The sequence below is a fragment of the Camelus bactrianus genome, chromosome 4, assembly GCF_048773025.1.
Source record: "Camelus bactrianus isolate YW-2024 breed Bactrian camel chromosome 4, ASM4877302v1, whole genome shotgun sequence".
NCBI classification, from domain to species: domain Eukaryota; kingdom Metazoa; phylum Chordata; class Mammalia; order Artiodactyla; family Camelidae; genus Camelus; species Camelus bactrianus.
Genome location: NC_133542.1, coordinates 73058608 through 73077323, shown reverse-complemented (window position 1 = coordinate 73077323; position 18716 = coordinate 73058608). Strand labels below are relative to the sequence as shown.

The 18716-nt window shown below is 59.5% G+C and overlaps 1 protein-coding gene across 3 annotated transcripts in view; it reads left to right on the top strand.

The window, feature by feature from the left end:
• The first annotated feature begins 337 nt into the window (after positions 1 to 337).
• FIBCD1 (fibrinogen C domain containing 1) overlaps positions 338 to 18716 on the top strand; it is a 35716-nt gene continuing 17337 nt past the window's right edge. Inside the window, exons 1-5 of one of the 3 annotated variants that reach the window (XM_045517313.2) lie at positions 338 to 519; positions 1379 to 1491; positions 10446 to 10925; positions 14738 to 14897; positions 15205 to 15341. In XM_045517313.2, the coding sequence (XP_045373269.2) occupies positions 1420 to 1491; positions 10446 to 10925; positions 14738 to 14897; positions 15205 to 15341 (849 nt within the window). In that variant the 5' untranslated portion in view covers positions 338 to 519; positions 1379 to 1419. Of the gene's footprint in view, positions 520 to 652; positions 1045 to 1378; positions 1492 to 10445; positions 10926 to 14737; positions 14898 to 15204; positions 15342 to 18716 lie in introns of those variants that run through there. The other 2 variants (XM_074362414.1, XM_074362413.1) reach the window with 2 other exon arrangements.

Here is an 18716-nt window from a genome sequence, read left to right as displayed (position 1 = left end):
GCTGGGGGAGCAGAAGATAAGGAGCCGCAGAGAAGGCTGGGGGAGGGGCAGTCGGCCAGGCTCCCGCGGAGGCCCGGGGAGGGGGCTGCTGGCCGGGAACGGGGCGTCGGGTCGTGTGGGCGCCTCCCGGTCAGAAGCCACAATAGCAGCTCGTTAACAGCGCAGATTAAGGACTTTGTCAATTACCTCTGAAGGCTGCACCGGGCGGATTAAATGCTTTTAAAAGTGCTGCCAGTGGGAGGGGGCGGCTACGAAGCCCCCTCCCGGCATAAATCCCTCCTCTCCCGGGCAGAGGAGGAGGCGGGGGCTGAGACAGAGCAGGACGCGCCTGGGGAACGCGGGCGATCGGCCGGGAGCGCGGGCAGAACGCAGAGCGGCTCGTACTCGAGACCGCAGCGCCGGCGGCTGTCGCGGCGGCGGGGATCCCAATTCAGTCCGCGGGCCGCCTGGGCTGGGAGGCGTCGGACCAGCTCTCCGCCCGCAAACGGCACCGACGTAGGTCTGCCGACTCTGGCCGAGGTACTCCCAGGGCCAGCCTCGCGGGTCAGGTCCGAAGGGGGAGGGCCCTCGTGGCTAGAGACTCGGGGACTGAGCGCACTTGCCCGGGAGTCCGGACCCAGTCCTCGGAGACCCGCAGGGGGCGCACTTGGGCCATCCCCCAACCGCGCCCCAGCCCGGGTCGCGGGGCGAGCCCTGAACCTTGAAGGGACCAAGAGGAGCGCGGCGCCAAGCCCTGGAGACGCCCGACGGCCCTTTGGGGGCGTCCTCGGGGCCCACCCAGCGCCGTGCCCACCGTGTGTAGTGAGTTAGCGCGAGTCCGGCTCCGGAGGAAGTTTGCGAGGAGGCGCCTCCGGGGGTTCTCAGGCCCCTCCGGAGCCAGCGAGGGCCGGGCTGTCCGCGGCTGTTCGCTGCCCTCCCGGAGGGCCCCGAGGGTCTGGGGCCGGTTTGCCTCCTCTATCTTGGCCTTTGGGGAGGTGGAGTTTAACTGTCGCCGTCCGCGGTGTGTGCGTGTGTGTCACAGGGAGACCGGGGGAGCAATAAAAGGTAAAGAGAGTCCGAGGCAAAAAAGACCCGGAGACTGAGAAGGAGGGAGGGAGGAGGGAGAGGAGCGCGCAGGGGGAGGCGCGGGAGCGGGGAGCGGGAACGGCGCGCAGCGCGAGCGGCGGGCGGGCGGCGGGCGGCTCTCGCGCTCCCGCTGTCGCCCGCACACATCCGCACGCGCGCACACACGCACGCACACTCACACACTCGCACACACGCACACACACGCCCGCTGGCTCGGGCCGCCCCATCGCAGGGCACCGAGGCGGGGAACCGGCGGGCAGAACGGGCCCAGCGCCCGAGCCCGCGCCCACCTCGGCGCCTTTGCGCTCCGCAGCGGCGCGCCTCGCCCGGCGTCCCCGCCAGTCCTGCCGGAAGATGGTCAACGACCGGTGGAAGACCATGGGCGGCGCTTCCCAACTTGAGGACCGGCCGCGCGATAAGCCGCAGGTACGCGCGGGCCCGGGGTTTGGGGACGTAGGGCCCGTACAGTGGGCGAGGCGGTGGGCGAGGCGGTGTCCGCTCCGACCGGAGGGGTGGCCTGGAGTTTTGGGCGTACCCGAGAGGCCCCGGGCAGGGCGGGTACCCTCCTCTCCTCCTCCGTGGGAGGCTTGAACTTGGGGTTCTGGCTGCGGAGCCCCCTTGCTCCTCCAACGGACCCAGGGGCATGCGTGCGCAGAGTTAAGTAGAGGACCTATAGAGTTTACAGTGTGACCAGCCCTTTAGTGTGCGTCTCTGTTGCCTCACCTCTACAATGGGCATCTGAACCACTTACCATCCTATGCCAGGTGCCTGGCATGAGACCCTCGCCCCATCCCCTCTGAATCCTCACACTTTAGCAAGCCTACCCCACCCTCATGCAGCAGAGGATCAATAAATATGTGCCTCATGAAAGAACACTGGATATTATGGTTCTCCAGCTTTAACACCAGGAAAGCAAGGCTCAAAGGGGGTTGCTCCTGCCGGAGGCCATGCAGCTCTGCTGGGATTTGAACCTGGGTCCTTGGGCACCAGGTCTGTTCATCCCATCCTTCCTGCTACCTCTTCAGGGGCAGTGGAGGGTGCCCAGGGCTGTGCACTGGAAGGGGGTTGAGGGCAGAGCTCCAGGGCTGGCCAGAGATGGGGCTGGAGATGGGAAGCTGAGTGGAGGGGCAGCCCTAGGGCTGCCCCAGGCTGGGCTGCCAAGGGACTAGGGCCAGCAGGCGAAATGAGGAGGTTCACTTGCCACAGAGAGGAAATAATGGGGCTGCCCGTTTTAAATTTCAAATTTCTCCCAGACAGATGTCATTGGGGAAGGAACAGTTCTTGTTTGCAGTGGCAGGAGGAGGGGGGTGGCAGGGGCGGGCCTTGGCGGCCCCTCACTCTCAGGAGCTGCAGGCTGCGTGTTCTGTCTGGAGTGACACTGCTGTGGCGTGCCTTCACAGTTTGCAAAGCCCTTTCCCAACCGTCTGCACAACCTCACTTTCTGCAGCAGCCTGAGGGCTAGGCAGGGATGCACCTGCCCACATCCCAGGGGGACGGTGGCTCAGAGAGATTGAGGCATGCACCCAAGTCATGCAGCATGCTAGCAGGAAAGCAAGGATTCAAAGCCAGGTTTGACCCCTAAGCCTCTCCCAATGACTCCCAGAGTGGTTGGTTCCTCTGTTAAATCAGGTCCACACCCAAGCCATCCTCAAACAAAAAGTCCTCTCCAGCTGGGATCTGACTTTCTCCCGGCTTAACAAGAGCAGTCTTACCTCCTAGCCTTGTTGTTCAAGCCATCCCCAGCCTGGCCCATTCTCCCTTCCCATTAGCCCCTTACAGGTACTGACTGCTTGTCATTAGCAAACATCCGGTCCTACACCCAGAGTGCCCATTTCCAAACCTTTGCTGTCTCATCTTGTTGGCTCCAACAAGCTCCCCAAACACACACACATACACCCTGCTTCTCTCAGGGAAATCCTCCATATATATAGTTCAAAACCTACTCAAATGCCACCTCCTCCAGGAAGCCTTCCCTGATGCCTAGTGGCTGTGCTTTGAAGTCCCAGCAGCATTTAGCCTGTGCTGCTCAGCTGCCTTTATCTTCCTGCCTTGTTCCTACCTCCAACAGGAGCTCCCTTTGGACATAAGCTCCCTCTGGGCCCCCATCCTGGGGTCTTCCCCTGGGTCCAGGGTCCTGTCTTTCCATGCAGCTCAGGTTGGGAGCTGAGGGATACTTGCTGAATTGAAATGCATGAAACCTGGCCAGGAGGAGCCATGGGAGAGGAGCCAGCAAGTGCTGCTGTGTCTCAAGGAAAGTGGCTTAGGGATCTGTTTGCAATGTGGCTTTAAGGCCTCCTGGGCCAGCCCTGGCCTCTCTGCTGCTTCCTGGGATGTGTGTTCCAGCTGCTGCCAGGCCAGAGCCCAGCTATCTGCCCTTTGGCATCAGAGGCTGCCTAGGGCTTGTGGCCCCGGGTGTCTGGACAAATATCAAGCACCGCCTCCCTGCCCTACTCCTTTGGTGACCCAGCATGTAGGGAGGCCGTCCTGTGCCATCTCCAGGCTTGTCTGAAGTTTCAGATAAGAGGCAAGGCCTTCCCTGTGCCCACTGTCGAAAGAGAGAGACTTCCCTGCCCTGGTTCCTTCCGGGTCTATTTCTTTGGGCCTGGCCTTCTCTCCTTTTTGCTTCTAGTTTCTTCTTGACCATTGACATTCTCTCTGTGTCTCTGGGTAAGTTACTCCCCTTCTCTGAGTCTGGGCTTCACCATCTGTAAAATGGGACCAGCAATCCCCGCTTCCTCCTCACTTCACAAGGGCTGTTATGAGGGCTGAGTGAAATACTGGTGTGTTTTGCAAACTGCAAAGCACTGTGCACCCTTGAGGAGGATGATTCTCAAAGTAGCTTGTCCCCTTTTACAGGCTGTCAGTGTCATGATCTCCCCTTTGCCCACCGGGGAGAGCAGTCTGACCACCCAGTTCTGCCAGAAGGGCCTGGCTGAGGTTAACAGGGCACTTCCTCGGGAAAAGAAACTAGTGTCACACACTGAACACCAGCTGGGCTCATCTCCATATCTCATGTTTCTTAGTCACAGCCAGCCTGGGAGGTTGGTGGCAGGAATGATCAACCCATTTGACAGATGAGGAAACTGAGGCTAAGAGTGCTGCAGCCAGGACCTGAATCTGGGTCCTCCAGGGTGGCCGATGAGCCTCAGTGGGAAGACACAGAGACGAGAGGCTGGCTGTCCTTTCTCGTTCAGCCTGCTCAGCCGCATTATGTAATTACCAAGGAGAGGGCTCCAGCACCCGGTGCGCAGTTCCCAGGGCACTCACGACACCCACGGCCGTTGAAGGGCCTGCATCCAAGTGTTGCCATTTCTGGGGACAGCCTCAGGCCGCCTGTGTCCTGGGCCTGTCCGGCTTCAGCTCCTCATTTGCTGGGTGACCTTGGACAAGGAGCCGACTTCGTGAGAGCATCCTTTCTCTGCTTGCAGAATGAAGGGGCTCTCACACCCTTAGGGCAGGCAATGACGGTGGAATATTTGCCAGGAGTTCGGAGTTGCTCAGATGAAAGGATCTAGAAATAGACATGATTCTCCTAACCTCGGAGCATGGGGCAGGAAGTCACCCTGTTGCCGTCTCCCCCTGTTGGGAGGGGGCTTGTTTCTCAGCAGTCCCCAAGGCAAGCCCCTCTATGGGGAGATTGACCTCTGACCTATCCCAGGTAATGTCTCTTGATATTTTCAAAACTTCTAAAAACACTCCAGAAAGGGGAAAAAAAAAAAAAACCCATTGGGAAGTTCTTCTTGATGTCTAACCTAAACCCTGCTGCAGTTAATTCACTCAATGACTATGTATAGGGTCCCTGCTTCAGCTAGGAGGTGCAGCTGTGAACCTGTGCCTTGGGAGCTTAGAGCCTCACGGGAGGAAAAAACTCACATCATGGTGTTATTACAAACCACGATGGGCATGATAAAGAAAACGACACATGCCTCAGTCCTCTCGTGGCCTGGGGTTGGGGGGAGGTCACTGTGCCTGGGTTGGGAGAGAAGGAGGGTGAAGAAAGAGAGGGACAGGCCCACAAGGGCTACAAGTCAAGGACTCCTTCCTTCTCTGGTCTTTTCTTAAGCCCCTCCTCAGGCCCCGGCCCTGCCCCACGGAGCTCACCACCCGGCCCAACGGTGTGGCTGGATGGGGAGGCCAGAGGTGGCCAGGGGTGGGAGTGCAAAGACCACTTCCCCGGGCAGTGATGTTTATAAACTGAACAGCATTTGCCAAGTCTTTCCTCTGAGGAGATTGAGGTGTGTTGGGGACAGAAAGGAGCCAGGGTGGGGGTGGCAGGAATAGCTGAGGCTGGGGGGCAGGAAGGACCAGCCGAACCTGCTCCTGAGGCCTCTGTAGCCCTGGAGGGGTCTCAGCGGGAGTGTCCTGGGCTCTCTGCTATCAGGAGGGCTCTTGGCTGCTGTGCGGGGAATGGGTTGTGGGGCTGGGGGGTGTCGGGGAGGCCGGCGGGGAGACCATCACAGCGATTTAGAGGCAGGTGACGGGGCTTGGACCTGGGTGCGGGGCTTGAGGGGCCGGGGGATCAAAGGAGGTGGAATGGACAGAGCCAGATGCTGGCTGGGTGTGGGGCTGAGGGAGGGGAGCCCAGGGAGGTGCCCGCCTTTGGAGGGGGTGGTCAGTGAAGCTGGTGCCATTGGTGGGTGGGAATCTCAGGAGCGCTCAGGTTTGGGGTGGAGGGAGCCTGGTTTGGGGGTCTGTGGGCTGGGGGCCCAGAGCTGGGGAAGGTGGGCAAGACCCTCACAGAAAACATCTGGATACCCTCCCTCATCTGAAATGGACACAGAGCTGAGGGGTCTCTGGGGATTGACAGAGCTCAGGGGGCTTGGAGCCTTTGGGAGGGGGCAGACATGGGCAGCTCCTAGGCGCTGTCTCTTTGTCCCTTAGCAGCCCTCTGGCCACTCCCCCGGATCCCCCCCTGCCCCCCGGTGATCCTGAGGCTTCCCTCAGCATGGGTTACACAAAGAGGCCCCAGCAGGATGGGGAGCTGGTCCTCAGGACTCGTAGGACAAGCCAGCAAGCACTCTTTCCAAGTCTTTGGGACACCAGAATGTTGAGCAGAACAACCAGCCCGTCACTTTAAGGGGTCTCTAGGACCCCTACATCCCCACCACCAGGGCCAGAGGATCAGAGTTCAGCCCACGTCAGGAGCCTTTTGCTGGCGATGGGAGCAGATGTGGCTCCCTGGGGAGAGGTGAGGAGGACTCCCCCAGGGGCTCTGGGCTGGGCACGGGCTGGGCCGTCTCCCTCCCCTGATCCATGAGCCCATCTGCAGCCTGGTGCCCGAGAGCCCCTCATGGGCCCCAACCGCACACTGCCCACCCATGGTTTCCCCATCTGAGGCCACACAGCGTGTTTCTGTCATGATGAACAGCCGTCCTGCCTATGGCTGGGGTGCTCCTAGGAGATGGGGGGCTGGGAGTGGCTTGCACCTGGATCTAACCTTGCCTGGCCTCCTCCTGGAGGAAGACTTTCTTCTTCCTACTTTGATACAAGGAGTGTGGTCTCAGCCTACCCAGGGGACTACGGCTACCCAGCTCCCTTGGAAAACAAGGAGGAAGGCAGGGGGTGCAGGCTGGGCTGGTCTGGCTCACAGAGCACCGTGGCCATGAGTCCCTTCCTCCAGCGCCCTCGAGTCCTCCACCAGACCCCATGGCCACTTCTGGAGGCTGGGGACACAGAGGAGACAGCTGGAACAGATGCCACCCTTCAACTGAGGCAGCTCTGGGGCTTCCTGCCTCCCGCCTCCCCTGGCGTGAGCCCATCTTGCCCTCTCCTTGGCCCGGGCTTCATGGGCCGCCTTTGACTGTGGGCCGGTACCTGGGGTCCCTCCGGCTGGGAGCTCACACAGGTGTTTAGTGCCAGCAGTGGGTCTCAGACCCGGGGCTCCTGGTTCCCCATCATGCCCACCACCTGGGACGCCTTCACCATCTCCCGCTCCTTGCCCCTGGGGGGCCCTGCGTGCCTCCGCCCGCCTCCTGCACACCCCAGCTGTGCACCCCGCCCCACCCCGGCCACAGGCTGGCGAGTAGGCGCCCCTCCCCCGCCGCGCGCCCTGGGCTGCTGGTGCCCGAAGCCCCCCTTGTTATCTCGGGCAGCTTTCTCTGCAAGGCACGTCAACGGCAGCCTATAAAAGCCACCAGCACTTCATGTTTAAGGTGATCTCTGAAGACTAATTCTCCTCTGCTGAGTGGCCTGTTTCATCTCCAGGCTTCATTGTCCCCCTGCCCCTCAGGGGACCCCCTGCAGCTTTCTCCAGCCACTCCCCTCCTCTGCACCCTCACCTCCCCGCCAGGGACCAAGGGCCTGGGTGGAAGCAGGTGTCTGAGTGGGCTGAGTCCTGGGGACGCAGCGGGATGAGGGGATGCGGCTGGCCTCTCTGCCTTGCCAGCTGGGGATCTTAATGCTCTTCAGCGGAGGATGTCACTTAGAGCTGCTCAGGGCAAGGTGTCTCCCGATGGACTCCAGGAGAGAACTTAACTGCTGACACAGGGCTTTGTCTCTCACACCCTGGTCACACTTCTGGCAAAGGGAGGACTGCTGTGGGATCGCTCAGCAAGCAGCCTTGGCACAGAGGGGTGATTCCAGAGTCACCTGGCCCCGGTTCAAACGCTGGCTCGACTGCTTGCCTCTGGTGTGCCTTTGGGCAAGGGTCTTCTCTCTCTGAGCCTCAGTTTTCCTACCTGCAAAATGAAGCCAACCACAGCAGGGGGCTGTTTGGACCTTTCATCGGCAGGAACACAGTATGCGCTCAAGGCATGGGGGTAATGATGTGGTGCCCGTCCCTTTGGAACCTGCAGACCCCCAGTGATGGGGATGCGGTGGCCTGGAGGTGGCCTTCATTCTGAGTCAGGCTGTCCCAGGTGGGCACAGGGCTCAGCGTGGAGGTCATGGCCTCAGACCCACTAAGCACTGTGGGTCCCAGGGCCTTCACCTCCTCCCTACACCAGCAAGGTCATGGAGAAACGACCCAGCCTGTCGACTCTTCCCTCCTTCCATCCGACCACCAGCCACTCTGTGCTTTGGGCGGTGGGGAGCAGCTCTCGGTCCAGGGCAGGTTTCCTGGACCTGGGCTTTGCCAGTCCCTGAATCCCAGCTTTCTTGTGTCCACAACTTCCATCAAATTCCCAAAGGGATCCGTGCCCCCAAAGAGGGCAAGAATCACAGTCCATGGGACATGAGTTCCCTCGGGGCAGGCGGGATGGCTGCCTGCTGCCGACTCCTCAGGGACTGGCTTGAGCCTGGCTCGTGGGGACACCCAGGTAACGCTGAATGGATGTTTGAGTGAATGAATGAAGTCCAAGGCAACGGCTATGTTGATAAGTGCCACCTTGGGGGCAGCAAGGGCTCTGGGAACATGGAGGAGGAGCCCTGCTCAAACTGGGAGGAGGGCTGAGGAGTCAAGGCAGGCTTCCTGGAAGAGATGACATCTAGCTGAACCCTGAAGGAGGAGAGCAAGTTCAGGCTGGTAGAAGAGAAGCAGGGGAAGTGGAGGCCTCGGGCGGAGGGAGCAGCCTGTGCAGAGCTGATGGAGGGGAGCGGACGTGTTTGGGTTGGGCTGGAGTAACTCATGTAGCTTTTGCGGAGCCCGGGATGGATGGTCCCCCGCTTCCCTGGACAGGTGTGGAGACTGGAGGGGTGGGGCGCTGAGTCCCATCACTACAGGGACAGGCTAAGGAATTCTCTCCCTCGTCCCGCCAACAACAGCAACTCCTTCCTTGCACCTCCCCCTTGACCCCATCGTCCTCCGGTGCCAACTAGGAGATTCAGGAGTTACTTGTAGAATTTGAATTTATGGGAAAGAAGCTGTTTGCGCTACCATATTTTCTCATAGTTAGATGCAGGATGTAAGAGGCTCTTTTATATATCACCAAGAGAGAGAGAAAATTGCCAATTAAAATTGTGGGATCCCCCAAACGTCAGAGGTGTTAAAATGTGAAGGAAAGAAAAAAACAATAACAGGGAAGGTATATCCTAGCATCAGTGACGCAGAAATAACACTTTGGGTGGAAAATAAAAAACCCAACACCTCCAGATGCTCTGTGCACATTGATGATGAGATAAAAGCTGCTAATATTTATTGCACAAGCACAACGTGCCAGGCATGGCTCCAAGTACTTAATATACTAACTCATTTAAAGATGCATCTTGAATTCAGAAAGTTGAAAATGTGGGAAAATTCAGTGGCAGGAGACGTCTGGCCCTGGGAGGAGGCAGGAGGCTGGGAATCCTGCCTGAGCTCTGCCTCTGATCTGCTCTGCTCTATGACTGTGGACAAGCCCCTGGCCCTCTCTAGGACTCAGTTTCCTCGTGTGTCAAACGCTCAGTGATCACTCTGTAAGCTCCCTTTGGGCTGTGAGTGATTTGGTCCTGGGAGTCTGGATTTGCTGTATGTCACGGTGCCTCCTTTAATTACAAGCTGCGCTGGGTTCCAGTCTTCTTTGCTGTTAGTCCTCACTGGGACCCGGGGGTGGAGTGGTGGGGGCGGTGCTTTGTGAAGAGGGGGAGAAAGAGGAGGAAAGGGGACAGGAGGTGCCTGGGTGGCCACCCTGTGCCTGGGGACTCGTGGCAGCCTCATGGGCCTGCACAGGCTTCAGGACTCGGAATGGAGATGCTCTGGGTTGAAAGGGACATTCAGTGATGGGCGCACATGACCCTGAGGCACTCATTCTGCTGAGACAGGGCAATGACTTATAGCATCGCTGCTGTCACCGTTACAGTTCCCTCATTCTGAGTCTGCACAGTGGGCACCTGCTTGTGGGGCAGGCATGTCATCATTGTCCCCATTTTACAGATGAGGACACTGAGGCTTAGGGAGGTGAGGTCCCTCACCTAAGGTCACACCACAGGAAATGGCAGCTTGGGGACCTGAGCCTGGCGCAACTGGCTGCAGAGTCGGAGTCTTCACCTCCCACCCTTACTGGACCCGGGAGGGCTCCACATCGGGACATGTGGCCCCTGGGGCAGGCCATGTGGGGCAGGGCAGGGGCAGCAAGGGAGAGATGCCTCTTAATCCATCAGTCTCCCCGGCTCTGCCTGGGTTCCCTTGTCATCCTCTCCATCTCTGTCTCCCTGCATCTCTTGCTCTCTCGCTCTGGCCATCTTTAGTATGTCTCTGTCTCTGTCTCTGTCTCCCCTCTGGGGTTCTGTTTCTCATCTCTGTCTCTCTGTGTGGTTCCCTTCCACACTACCTCCCTGTCCCCAGGAAGGGGATCCTCTGAGCCTCATCCAGGCCTCACAAAGGCCAGAGGCCCCGTCCTAGGGCTGCCTAGGCCCTCCTCACCGGGCAGAGCTGGAGGCCCAGGTCTGCCTCTGATGCGGCCCCCTCTCTCTCCTGTCTGTCCCTTTGTCTGTCTCTGCGTCCACGTGCCTCGGGCTGGCCACAGCGGCCGAGCTGCAGCTACGTGCTGTGCACTGTGCTGCTGTCCCTGGCCGTGCTGCTGGCCGTGGCTGTCACCGGCACCGTGCTCTTCCTGAACCACGCCCACGTGCCCGGCACGGCCCCCCCGCCCGTCGTCAGCACCGGGCCGGCCGGTGCCAACAGCGCCCTGGTCACCGTGGACAGGGCTGACAGCTCACGCCTCAGCATTCTCATCGACCCCCGCTGCCCCGACCTCGCCGACGGCTTCGCCCGCCTGGAGGGCGCCCAGGCCTCCGTGCTGCAGGCGCTGACCCAGCGCCAGGCCGAGCCGCGGCTGGCGGGCGAACAGGAGCAGGAGCTGCTGGACACCCTGGCTGACCAGCTCCCCCGGCTGCTGGCCCGGGCCTCAGAGCTGCAGGCGGAGTGCGTGGGGCTGCGGAAGGGGCACAGCCTGCTGGGCCAGGGGCTCAGCGCCCTGCAGAGCGAGCAGGGCCGCCTCATCCAGGTAGGAGCAGGGTCTGCACCTTGGGTCTTGCGGCGGGGGGCGGGGATGGGGGTTCTGCCACCCTGTGCTGGCCCTGTGCTGGGCACCTGACGCCCAGGGCCTCACTCAATCCCTGAGTGCCCTGGGGCTAGGGGCTGTTGTGATTTCCACCTACAGATGAGCAAATGAGGCTCAGAGAGATGAGTGTCTCATCCAAGGCCACACAGTTGGTGGCGCTAGGATTCAAACTCTCCTGCACGCCATCCTGGTGACCTGGGTATTGCAGGAGCACCCACAGTATCCAGCAGTCGGGTCAAATCCAGGGCTGGAGGGGCTTCCCAGGTACTCCAGTGTAGGTGAGACCCAGGTGAGGAAGGACATGGCCTCCATCAGGCTAATTGAGATTCAAGGTCACGTGGCTGGTCAGTGACAAGCCCTCCCTGAGGCTGTGCCATGAGGCCAGAGAGAACTGCACTGCCTCCCCACATGCCCCCGTTCACTGCCATTCGATGCCCACAGCTTTCCAGGGAAGGAGGGACCAGTTGAGGAGCCCAGCCAGACCCTTAGCCTTCCCACCACCTCCGCCACAGCCCTGCCCCGACCTCCACCCAGAGCCAGGTCCCAGCATGCACCAGGCAGATCTGGGTGAAGGGTTTCCAACATTGCCCACACCTGGAGCACCAGCAGGACCTTGCCCCCTCAAAGGATCAGAGATTCAGAGTCATCTCATTGGCCCTCGGTCATTTTCCAGAAGAGAAAACTGAGGCCCAGAAAGGGGCAGTGATTTGTCCAGGGTACAGTGGCCAGGTCAGGCCTGGCATCTGGCCTCTTGAGTACTGCCCAGCCTCTAGCCCTGTTCCCCGTCCCCTGTGACTCAGGTCCTTAGGGACTGGGAGGTGAGCCCCACCCCTGCCATCGGTCCCAGCCCCTTCCGGACACCCAAGATGACCAGTCACCCAACAGCTCATGAGCAATGGGTCTTTTCCTTCCCTCTGAAGGCTGCAGCTGGAGGAATTACAGTCCTCATCATCCTGTCTGGGTGACTGACGGGAAGGCGGCTTCCCCGTCCCGGGGAGGGGGTGTTCAGCCTCCCTCCCGCTGCCCCTCCATCTGTAGCATGCCCGCCCCTCATCAGCAGGGCCTGGGGAAACCTCCACACTTTCTGGGTGATCTGGGTGCCCCACCTCACTCTCCACATGCCTCAGCCTCAGTCAGCCAGGCCCACCCACAAATCCTCACCCTTAGGGCAAGGCTGGGGAGCCAGGAGGAATGGCCCCGGGGTCTCCCCCACCCACCTGTACAGAGGCCTAGGGCTCTTCCTGTAAGACTCACAGCTCTTCTGGGGCCCAGGAGTGCCTGGGCCCACCTGATATATTTACTTCTCACAAGAATGTTTGACTCATTTCCCACAGACTCAAGGTGATTTCAGACTCATGTGTCTTGCAGGGCCGAGCTCCTCTACATCAAGTGTCCCAGGCCCCCACTGATCAGCCCAGACCTGGCTTTGTCAAAGCCACGTCCAGAGTTGCCAGAGCTGCTTGTTAAAAGGCACATCCCTGGGCCTCATTCCCAGCCCCCTAGGTCCCACAGGTCAACAAGCACCTGGGTGACTTACGGGCAGGAACAGCCCGAGCCTACTGGCCTGGGAGCGGCAGAGCAGAGCGGTTCTGCCCTCAGGGTTAGAGTCAGCAGAGCTGGGGTCCAGTCCAGGCTCCACCAAGCACCAGCCGCGGAACCCTGGGCGTGTCAGGTGCCCTCTGCAGGCTGGGCCTCCTCGCCTGTAACGCAGGGATGACACAGTCCACACCTGCAGGATGCCGGCGCTCATGGCCCACAGCTCCCGGCTGGTGGGCAGCAGGTGAGAGATGCTGTCTGTACATCAGCGTCTCTTTCATTATGACAGTTTCAGCCCAGGGGGAGCCAGTGTTGAAAATCCCTTTCTGGGTTCACCGTGTGGACTTTGTAACACAATAGCCCCTGGAGGTGGGGATCATTGCCCCATTCTCTGGAGGGGCGGCCTGAGGCTCAGCGTGGCGAAGTGCCTTGTTTAAGCTCAGTCACACAACTGAGAAGGGCTGGAAGCAGCGACTCCGATTTCCCTGCCTCTAAAAGCTGCCAAGTCCTCTTTAACGCATCTGTGCAGCTCAGTGAGCAGGAACCGACTTTCCCCATTAATTCAGGGCATGTTTATATGTACATTTTCAACTTGAATCATTTGCTGGTTTAAACTGAGGTCTCCCTTGCCCGTGAGCAAGAGCTGGCCGTGCCTGAGTTTCTCGAGTGTGTCTGCATCGTCACAGAAGGACAGGCAGTACCGATTTGACTTAACGGATGAGCCCGGTTATCTGTGCCGCCCGCACCCTGCACAGTGGGCCCCTGCCCCTGCCCTCCGGGAGCTGCCTGCATCCTCTCCGGGGCTCCCCCTGCAGGACCTGTCCACAGGACATGGCAGTAAAGCCCAGGGAGAAACCCGCCGTCCTGCCCAAATGCCCTCTCCCCCTCGCGTCTCTCCCCTCCAGGCCTCAGCGCTGACTGAATCAGCTGCTCAGCAGAGGAGAAACTGACAGGGAAACTAAAAGCTTTGCAGGGCCCCTGCTTCCAGACAAGCCGAGAATCATATTTTGTAAACTGCCGGCACTGTATATTTCTATTTTCCTTCCTCGAACGAGCTATTATCTGGCAAGTGACAGATTCAGTGTGTAAAAACCCAGCAGGCTCCATGCTCGCTGGTTGCAAGCTGCCCGTGACCCTGCCTCCCCTCCCTGTGGTCCTGCCGCCTTCTGGAGCCGCCGGGTGGGGAGGCGACAGACCGCACAGACCCTTCGGGCAGCAGGCAGAGCCGAGAGGCCCCGGTGGTGGGGACAGAGATGCACTGGCTGAGCTCTGAACCTCTGGACAGCGATCTCGGGAAGGGTGGCCATCAGCAGAGGCCACGGCACAATTAGAGAACGCAGACTGAGCACTCAGGCCTGAACACATGCCACAGTGAGCCTCCCCCCACCCCTGAGAAAAACAGGGCCCATTGCTGTGGTTCACAGAGGAGGAAACGGATGGGGGGCGGGACTCGGTTACCCTTCCCGGTCACTCACTAGTGAATGGAGGAGGGGCCTGAGCCAAAACCCAGAATCAACACCAGAGCCTGGGTCCAAACCTCGGCCCCTGACCTGCCCCTACCCTGGGCTCCCTGCAAGATGACGCAACCCTGGGTTCCTGTCCTGCCAGTCAGCCCCAGGGATGACACCTCAAGCCCTCCCTGCTGGCAATGCCGTGGGGGCGAGGTACGGGGGTGGACCTCAGAGATTCTCTGGAAAGTCAAAGCAATATTCACAAGGGGGATAGGTGGGGGTGCAGTACCCCCAAGGTCCTACCTGTCGGATGCAGGTCCATCACCCCTGCCTTTGCAGCCTTGCTGGGGGATCAGAAGAGACACTGGTGAAGGTGTTTTGTAACCTGTAAGGTGTCTCATGAATTCTTGCAGTTGGGCAGGCACCGAGGCACTGAGCACTGAGTGCCTGCTCTGGGCCCCACGCTGTGCAGGGTACTCCCCGAGTTGTCACCGGTTCCTGAAGCAGTTGGGTCAGGAACACGGCGTTAGCCCCATTTCAAGATTTGGTTGATCCCTCACCCACAGCCAGGGAGTGAGTGGGAGTCTGAACTCAGCTTTGCCTGGTGCCAGGTGCTGCCTCCACTTGCACAGCAGGGCTTCCTTTAGTCGCCTCACCTGGGCTGAAGGCGCAGTATGGATGAAGAACCCTGGCGCTCCACCCATCTGGGGCTCCACCCATCCTCGTGCTCCATCCACCCCAGGCTTCACCCATCCCTGTGCCCCACAGCTTCTCTCCGAGAGCCAAGGCCATATGGCTCACCTGGTGAACTCAGTCAGCGACGTCTTGGATGCCCTGCAGAGGGACCGGGGGCTGGGCCGGCCCCACGTCAAGGCTGACCTTCAGAGGGCGCCTACCAGGGGATCACGGCTCCGGGGCTGTGCCAACGGTGAGTGGGGTGGGGCCAGTCTTCCTTGGGTGAGCTGGCTGCCCAGCTTCCTCTCTGCATCGCCCCCAACCTGTTCACTGATAAGGAAACACTGCTGCTGTTTGCTGAGGACTTCCTGCTGCGGGGCTCACTGTACCCATTTTCCAGATGAGGAAGTTGAGGCTCAGAGAGGGTGCCCACTCACCAAATCCACCCAATGAGTTGACAATGCTGGGTGGACAGACAAGTCAGAGAGACCTAGGGACAGGGCATGGGGGGACACAGGTGCCTGGCCCAGCCACCCTGACTCCTACCTTCCCTGTCTCAGGCTCTCGGCCACGTGACTGTCTGGACGTCCTCCTAAGTGGACAGCAGGAAGATGGCATTTACTCTGTCTTCCCCACACACGACCCTGCTGGCTTCCAGGTCTACTGTGACATGCACACAGATGGTGGCGGCTGGACAGTGAGTCAATATCCCGGGCTGCAGGGTTTGGGGCAGGCACTGGGGAGCTATTGAGGGTGCTGGAGAAAGGAAAGATGGGGTAAGAACTGCGCTTCAGTGTGCTTGTGTGTGCACCCAACAAGGCCACGCCTGGCTCCCTCTGGGCCCTGGAGACGTTCAGGGCAGACCCTGGGGCAGCCCAGGAGGCTGTGCAGGTGAATCCGGGATGCTCTGAGCAGCCTCTCAACCCAGCCTTCCACCCTTGGCCTGGTCCTGCCCAAGTGCCCTCTGGCTCCCACAAATCTGCCCAAAATCTCACCAAAGAACTCCACGCTCACAGAAGCCTGCACAGGGCAAGTGGAGGTCATGTGCTAACCCTTGGGGGGCCCATGGGGGAGCAGATGTTAGAGCTGGTCTAACACGTCTGACCATGGAGCCGCCCCCAACCCGGAGCCGTGGTTCCAGAGGGCGTTGGGGTTGTGTCCTGGAATGAACCATTGCTAATGTGAGTTCTAGGGCCAACCCGTGTGGACGCTGACTTTTCGAGTTATTCAGTGGATGGTGTGTGTGCAGGAGATAAAGGGGGTGCGCAGCTGCTGCGAGCAGAGACCCCCGTGGTTTCCTGGCAAGAAGCCGTCATGAGTTCCTTGTCCTTTCTGGTTCCTGCCTGGGTGGGAAGTGGGAGCAATGGAGAGGCAGAGGTGGGGCAGCCATGGGTGGTCTGAGACCTCCCCGGAGCCGGGAGAAGAGGGTGGAGGGGCAGGGCAGAGGCCCCGGCTTGAAGACCTGGGGGTCTCCAGGTCTGCCGGCTGGGAGGCCCCTTCTAGAGCCGGGTGGGCACACGGGTCTCCCATGGTCTCTGCTGCAACTACCCAACTCTGCCTTCATGGGGGGACGCAGTCACAGGCAAAACGGAAACACCTGGGCGAGGCTGCACCCCAACAACATTTTAGTTGTGGATGCTGAAATTTAAATTTCATCAAATTTTCATGTATTCTTCAAATATTATTCAAAGGATGTTTAAACATGTACTTCTTTTGATTTTCTTTTTAACCATTTAAAAATGTCCAAACATTCCTGGTTCACATGCCACATAAAAACAGGCAGCGGGCAGGAGTTGTCCAGGGGCCATGGTTTGCTGACCTCAGTTCTAGAGCTGGGGATCCTGAATGTGGGAGGTGAGCTTGCTACCCCTCCCCCACAACTTGGTGAACTTCCTCCCTTTCCTGAGGCTCTGGCTGAGGCCACTGGGTGACTGTGCAAATTTTAAAAATGCATGTCCTTTCCTTTGGGCACACTGGGGTGCTGGGCTTGGCAAGGAGAACAGATGTGAGCCTCGCCCCTTGGCCAGGTGCCCTTGAGCAGTGAACAACCTGCACCACTGTCTCTGGGTAACATCTGTGCTCCACCCTGAAAGTGGCTCAGCCTCCCAGGCTGTGGCTGGGACCCCAGTGACAAAGGAAAGCAGGACCAGTAAAACTGGCTCAGCTGCACGTTTAATTTCACATGGGCAGTTCTGAGCACCTACTGTGTACTGGGTACCAGGGAATTGGAGAGCTGGAGAAGCCCCTGTCCTAGTCTCCCCAAGGAACTTAGAGTGTGTGGGGATTTGGGGTGGAAGGAGTCACGGTGAGCGGGGGTGGGGGGGGGAGGCTCGTACAAGCTTCATGGAGAAGGGGGCATTTCTGATGAGCCTTGAAGGGTGGGAGAGGTTTCTGAGCGGGCAAGAAAGAGAAGGGGTTCCAGGAAGAGCGAGCAACCTAACAAGGGCCAGGAGTCAGGAAGCCCGCGGCGCAGGCAGGGAACAGTCAGCAGGCTGAGGTGAGGCTAGTGCTGTCGCTGTCCCGGGCTGCAGGGTTTGCGGCAGCCACTAGGGAGCTACTGAGGGTGCTGGAGGAAGGAAAGATGGGGTAAGAACTGTGCTTCAGGAACCATAACCTTGTTGTGCATGTCCTTGGGCAGAGCAGGGAGAGAGAAGGGGAGGAGGCAGTTCACTCACTCAGTGGACAGGCCTGTCATTAAACCCCTCTGCCAGAGAGGCAGAAAGCCTGGCAGGTGCAACATCGACAGACAGACCTGAGTGTGGCTCTCAGTCCTGCTGTGTGATTTAGACCAAGTTACTTAAGTTCTCTGAGCCTCAGTTTCCTCGGCTGTGAAATGCAGATACCCACCTGTGTCACTTAGAGGTCCTAACTGCAGGGAACAGAAAGTGGCTGATTGAAGCAGAAGAGGAACGTCCTGGAGGGAGCCTGGGAGGTCAAAGAAAACCAGCTCAGGGCCACGCAGCCAGGAACAGAGCCCCCAGACGCAGCCAGGGGTTGCCTGGTGAGAACCCCACTGCCCCAGGGCTGCTGCTTCTGAGCAGCGGACACGGCTCCACCTCGGCACGGACACCCCCACCAAGATCTCACTGTTTCTTTGGAAGAGATTCCTGGTGCCCCTGCTTCTTTGCTTCCCCTGCTTGAGTCAAAGTCCGTGGGAGCTTCGGATTGGTGAGGCCTGGGTCACACGCCTACCGCTCCCTGCAGGGAGGCTGAGAAAGCCAGCAGCCGGAGTCTTTAGCTGCTATGGTGGGAATCATCCCTGCCTCCCACCAAACCTCAGAAGATGGAGGACAGCCCAAAGACGCATGCCCACTTGAGCACTTCGCGGCTTGACCTACGTCCATTCCAAATGCTTGCGGAACATTTAGCGCAGGTCTGGCAGCTGTCCAGTAACTATTGATGACAGTGAACCATGCCCTTGGTGTTGACTGTTTCTGGCGTCCTGACGTCCAGGCAGAGAGGAGGGGGAAGGAAGCTTCTCAATGGATGCGAGGGTGAGGGTGGCAGGAGCAGCCAGCCCGAGCAGGAGACCTGCCGGGGAGGCCCGAGCGAGGCAGGCGGCAAGCGAATGCTCTCAGAGGACAGAGCCTGCGGTTAGGAGCCTGTGCGAAAGCAGCTGAGAATCCCCCGAGACCCCAAGACAGAAGTGCCTCTCAACCTCTCTTCAAGCTCCAGGGGGGAGTATTGAAATATACTGGCCCCACAGCTGGGCCTGAAAGCTCTTTTGTTTGCCTAACTCGGAACATCTGAGTTATGGCCTTCATCCCTGGGAAGCCCTTGGCGGGCGGAACAGCACCAGAGCGCCAGCCAGAGCCCAGAAATCAGAGTTAAGGCTTAGGACAGGCTTAATGAAGGACCAGGACGCTGGCCGGGGCCATGCGTCTTCCACTCCAGTGGACTTGAAGCCAGCCTCCTGGGAAGTCAATCAGGATTGGGGCTGGGAGGCAGGTAATTCCTAGGGCCCGGGCTTCGGGGGCTATTAGAGGGGAGTCGATGAGGTATGCCGGCCTGCTCAGCTCAGACATCTGGGTCGGGGTCCTGGAAGAAAGGCTATTCTCAGCTGAGAAGTGCT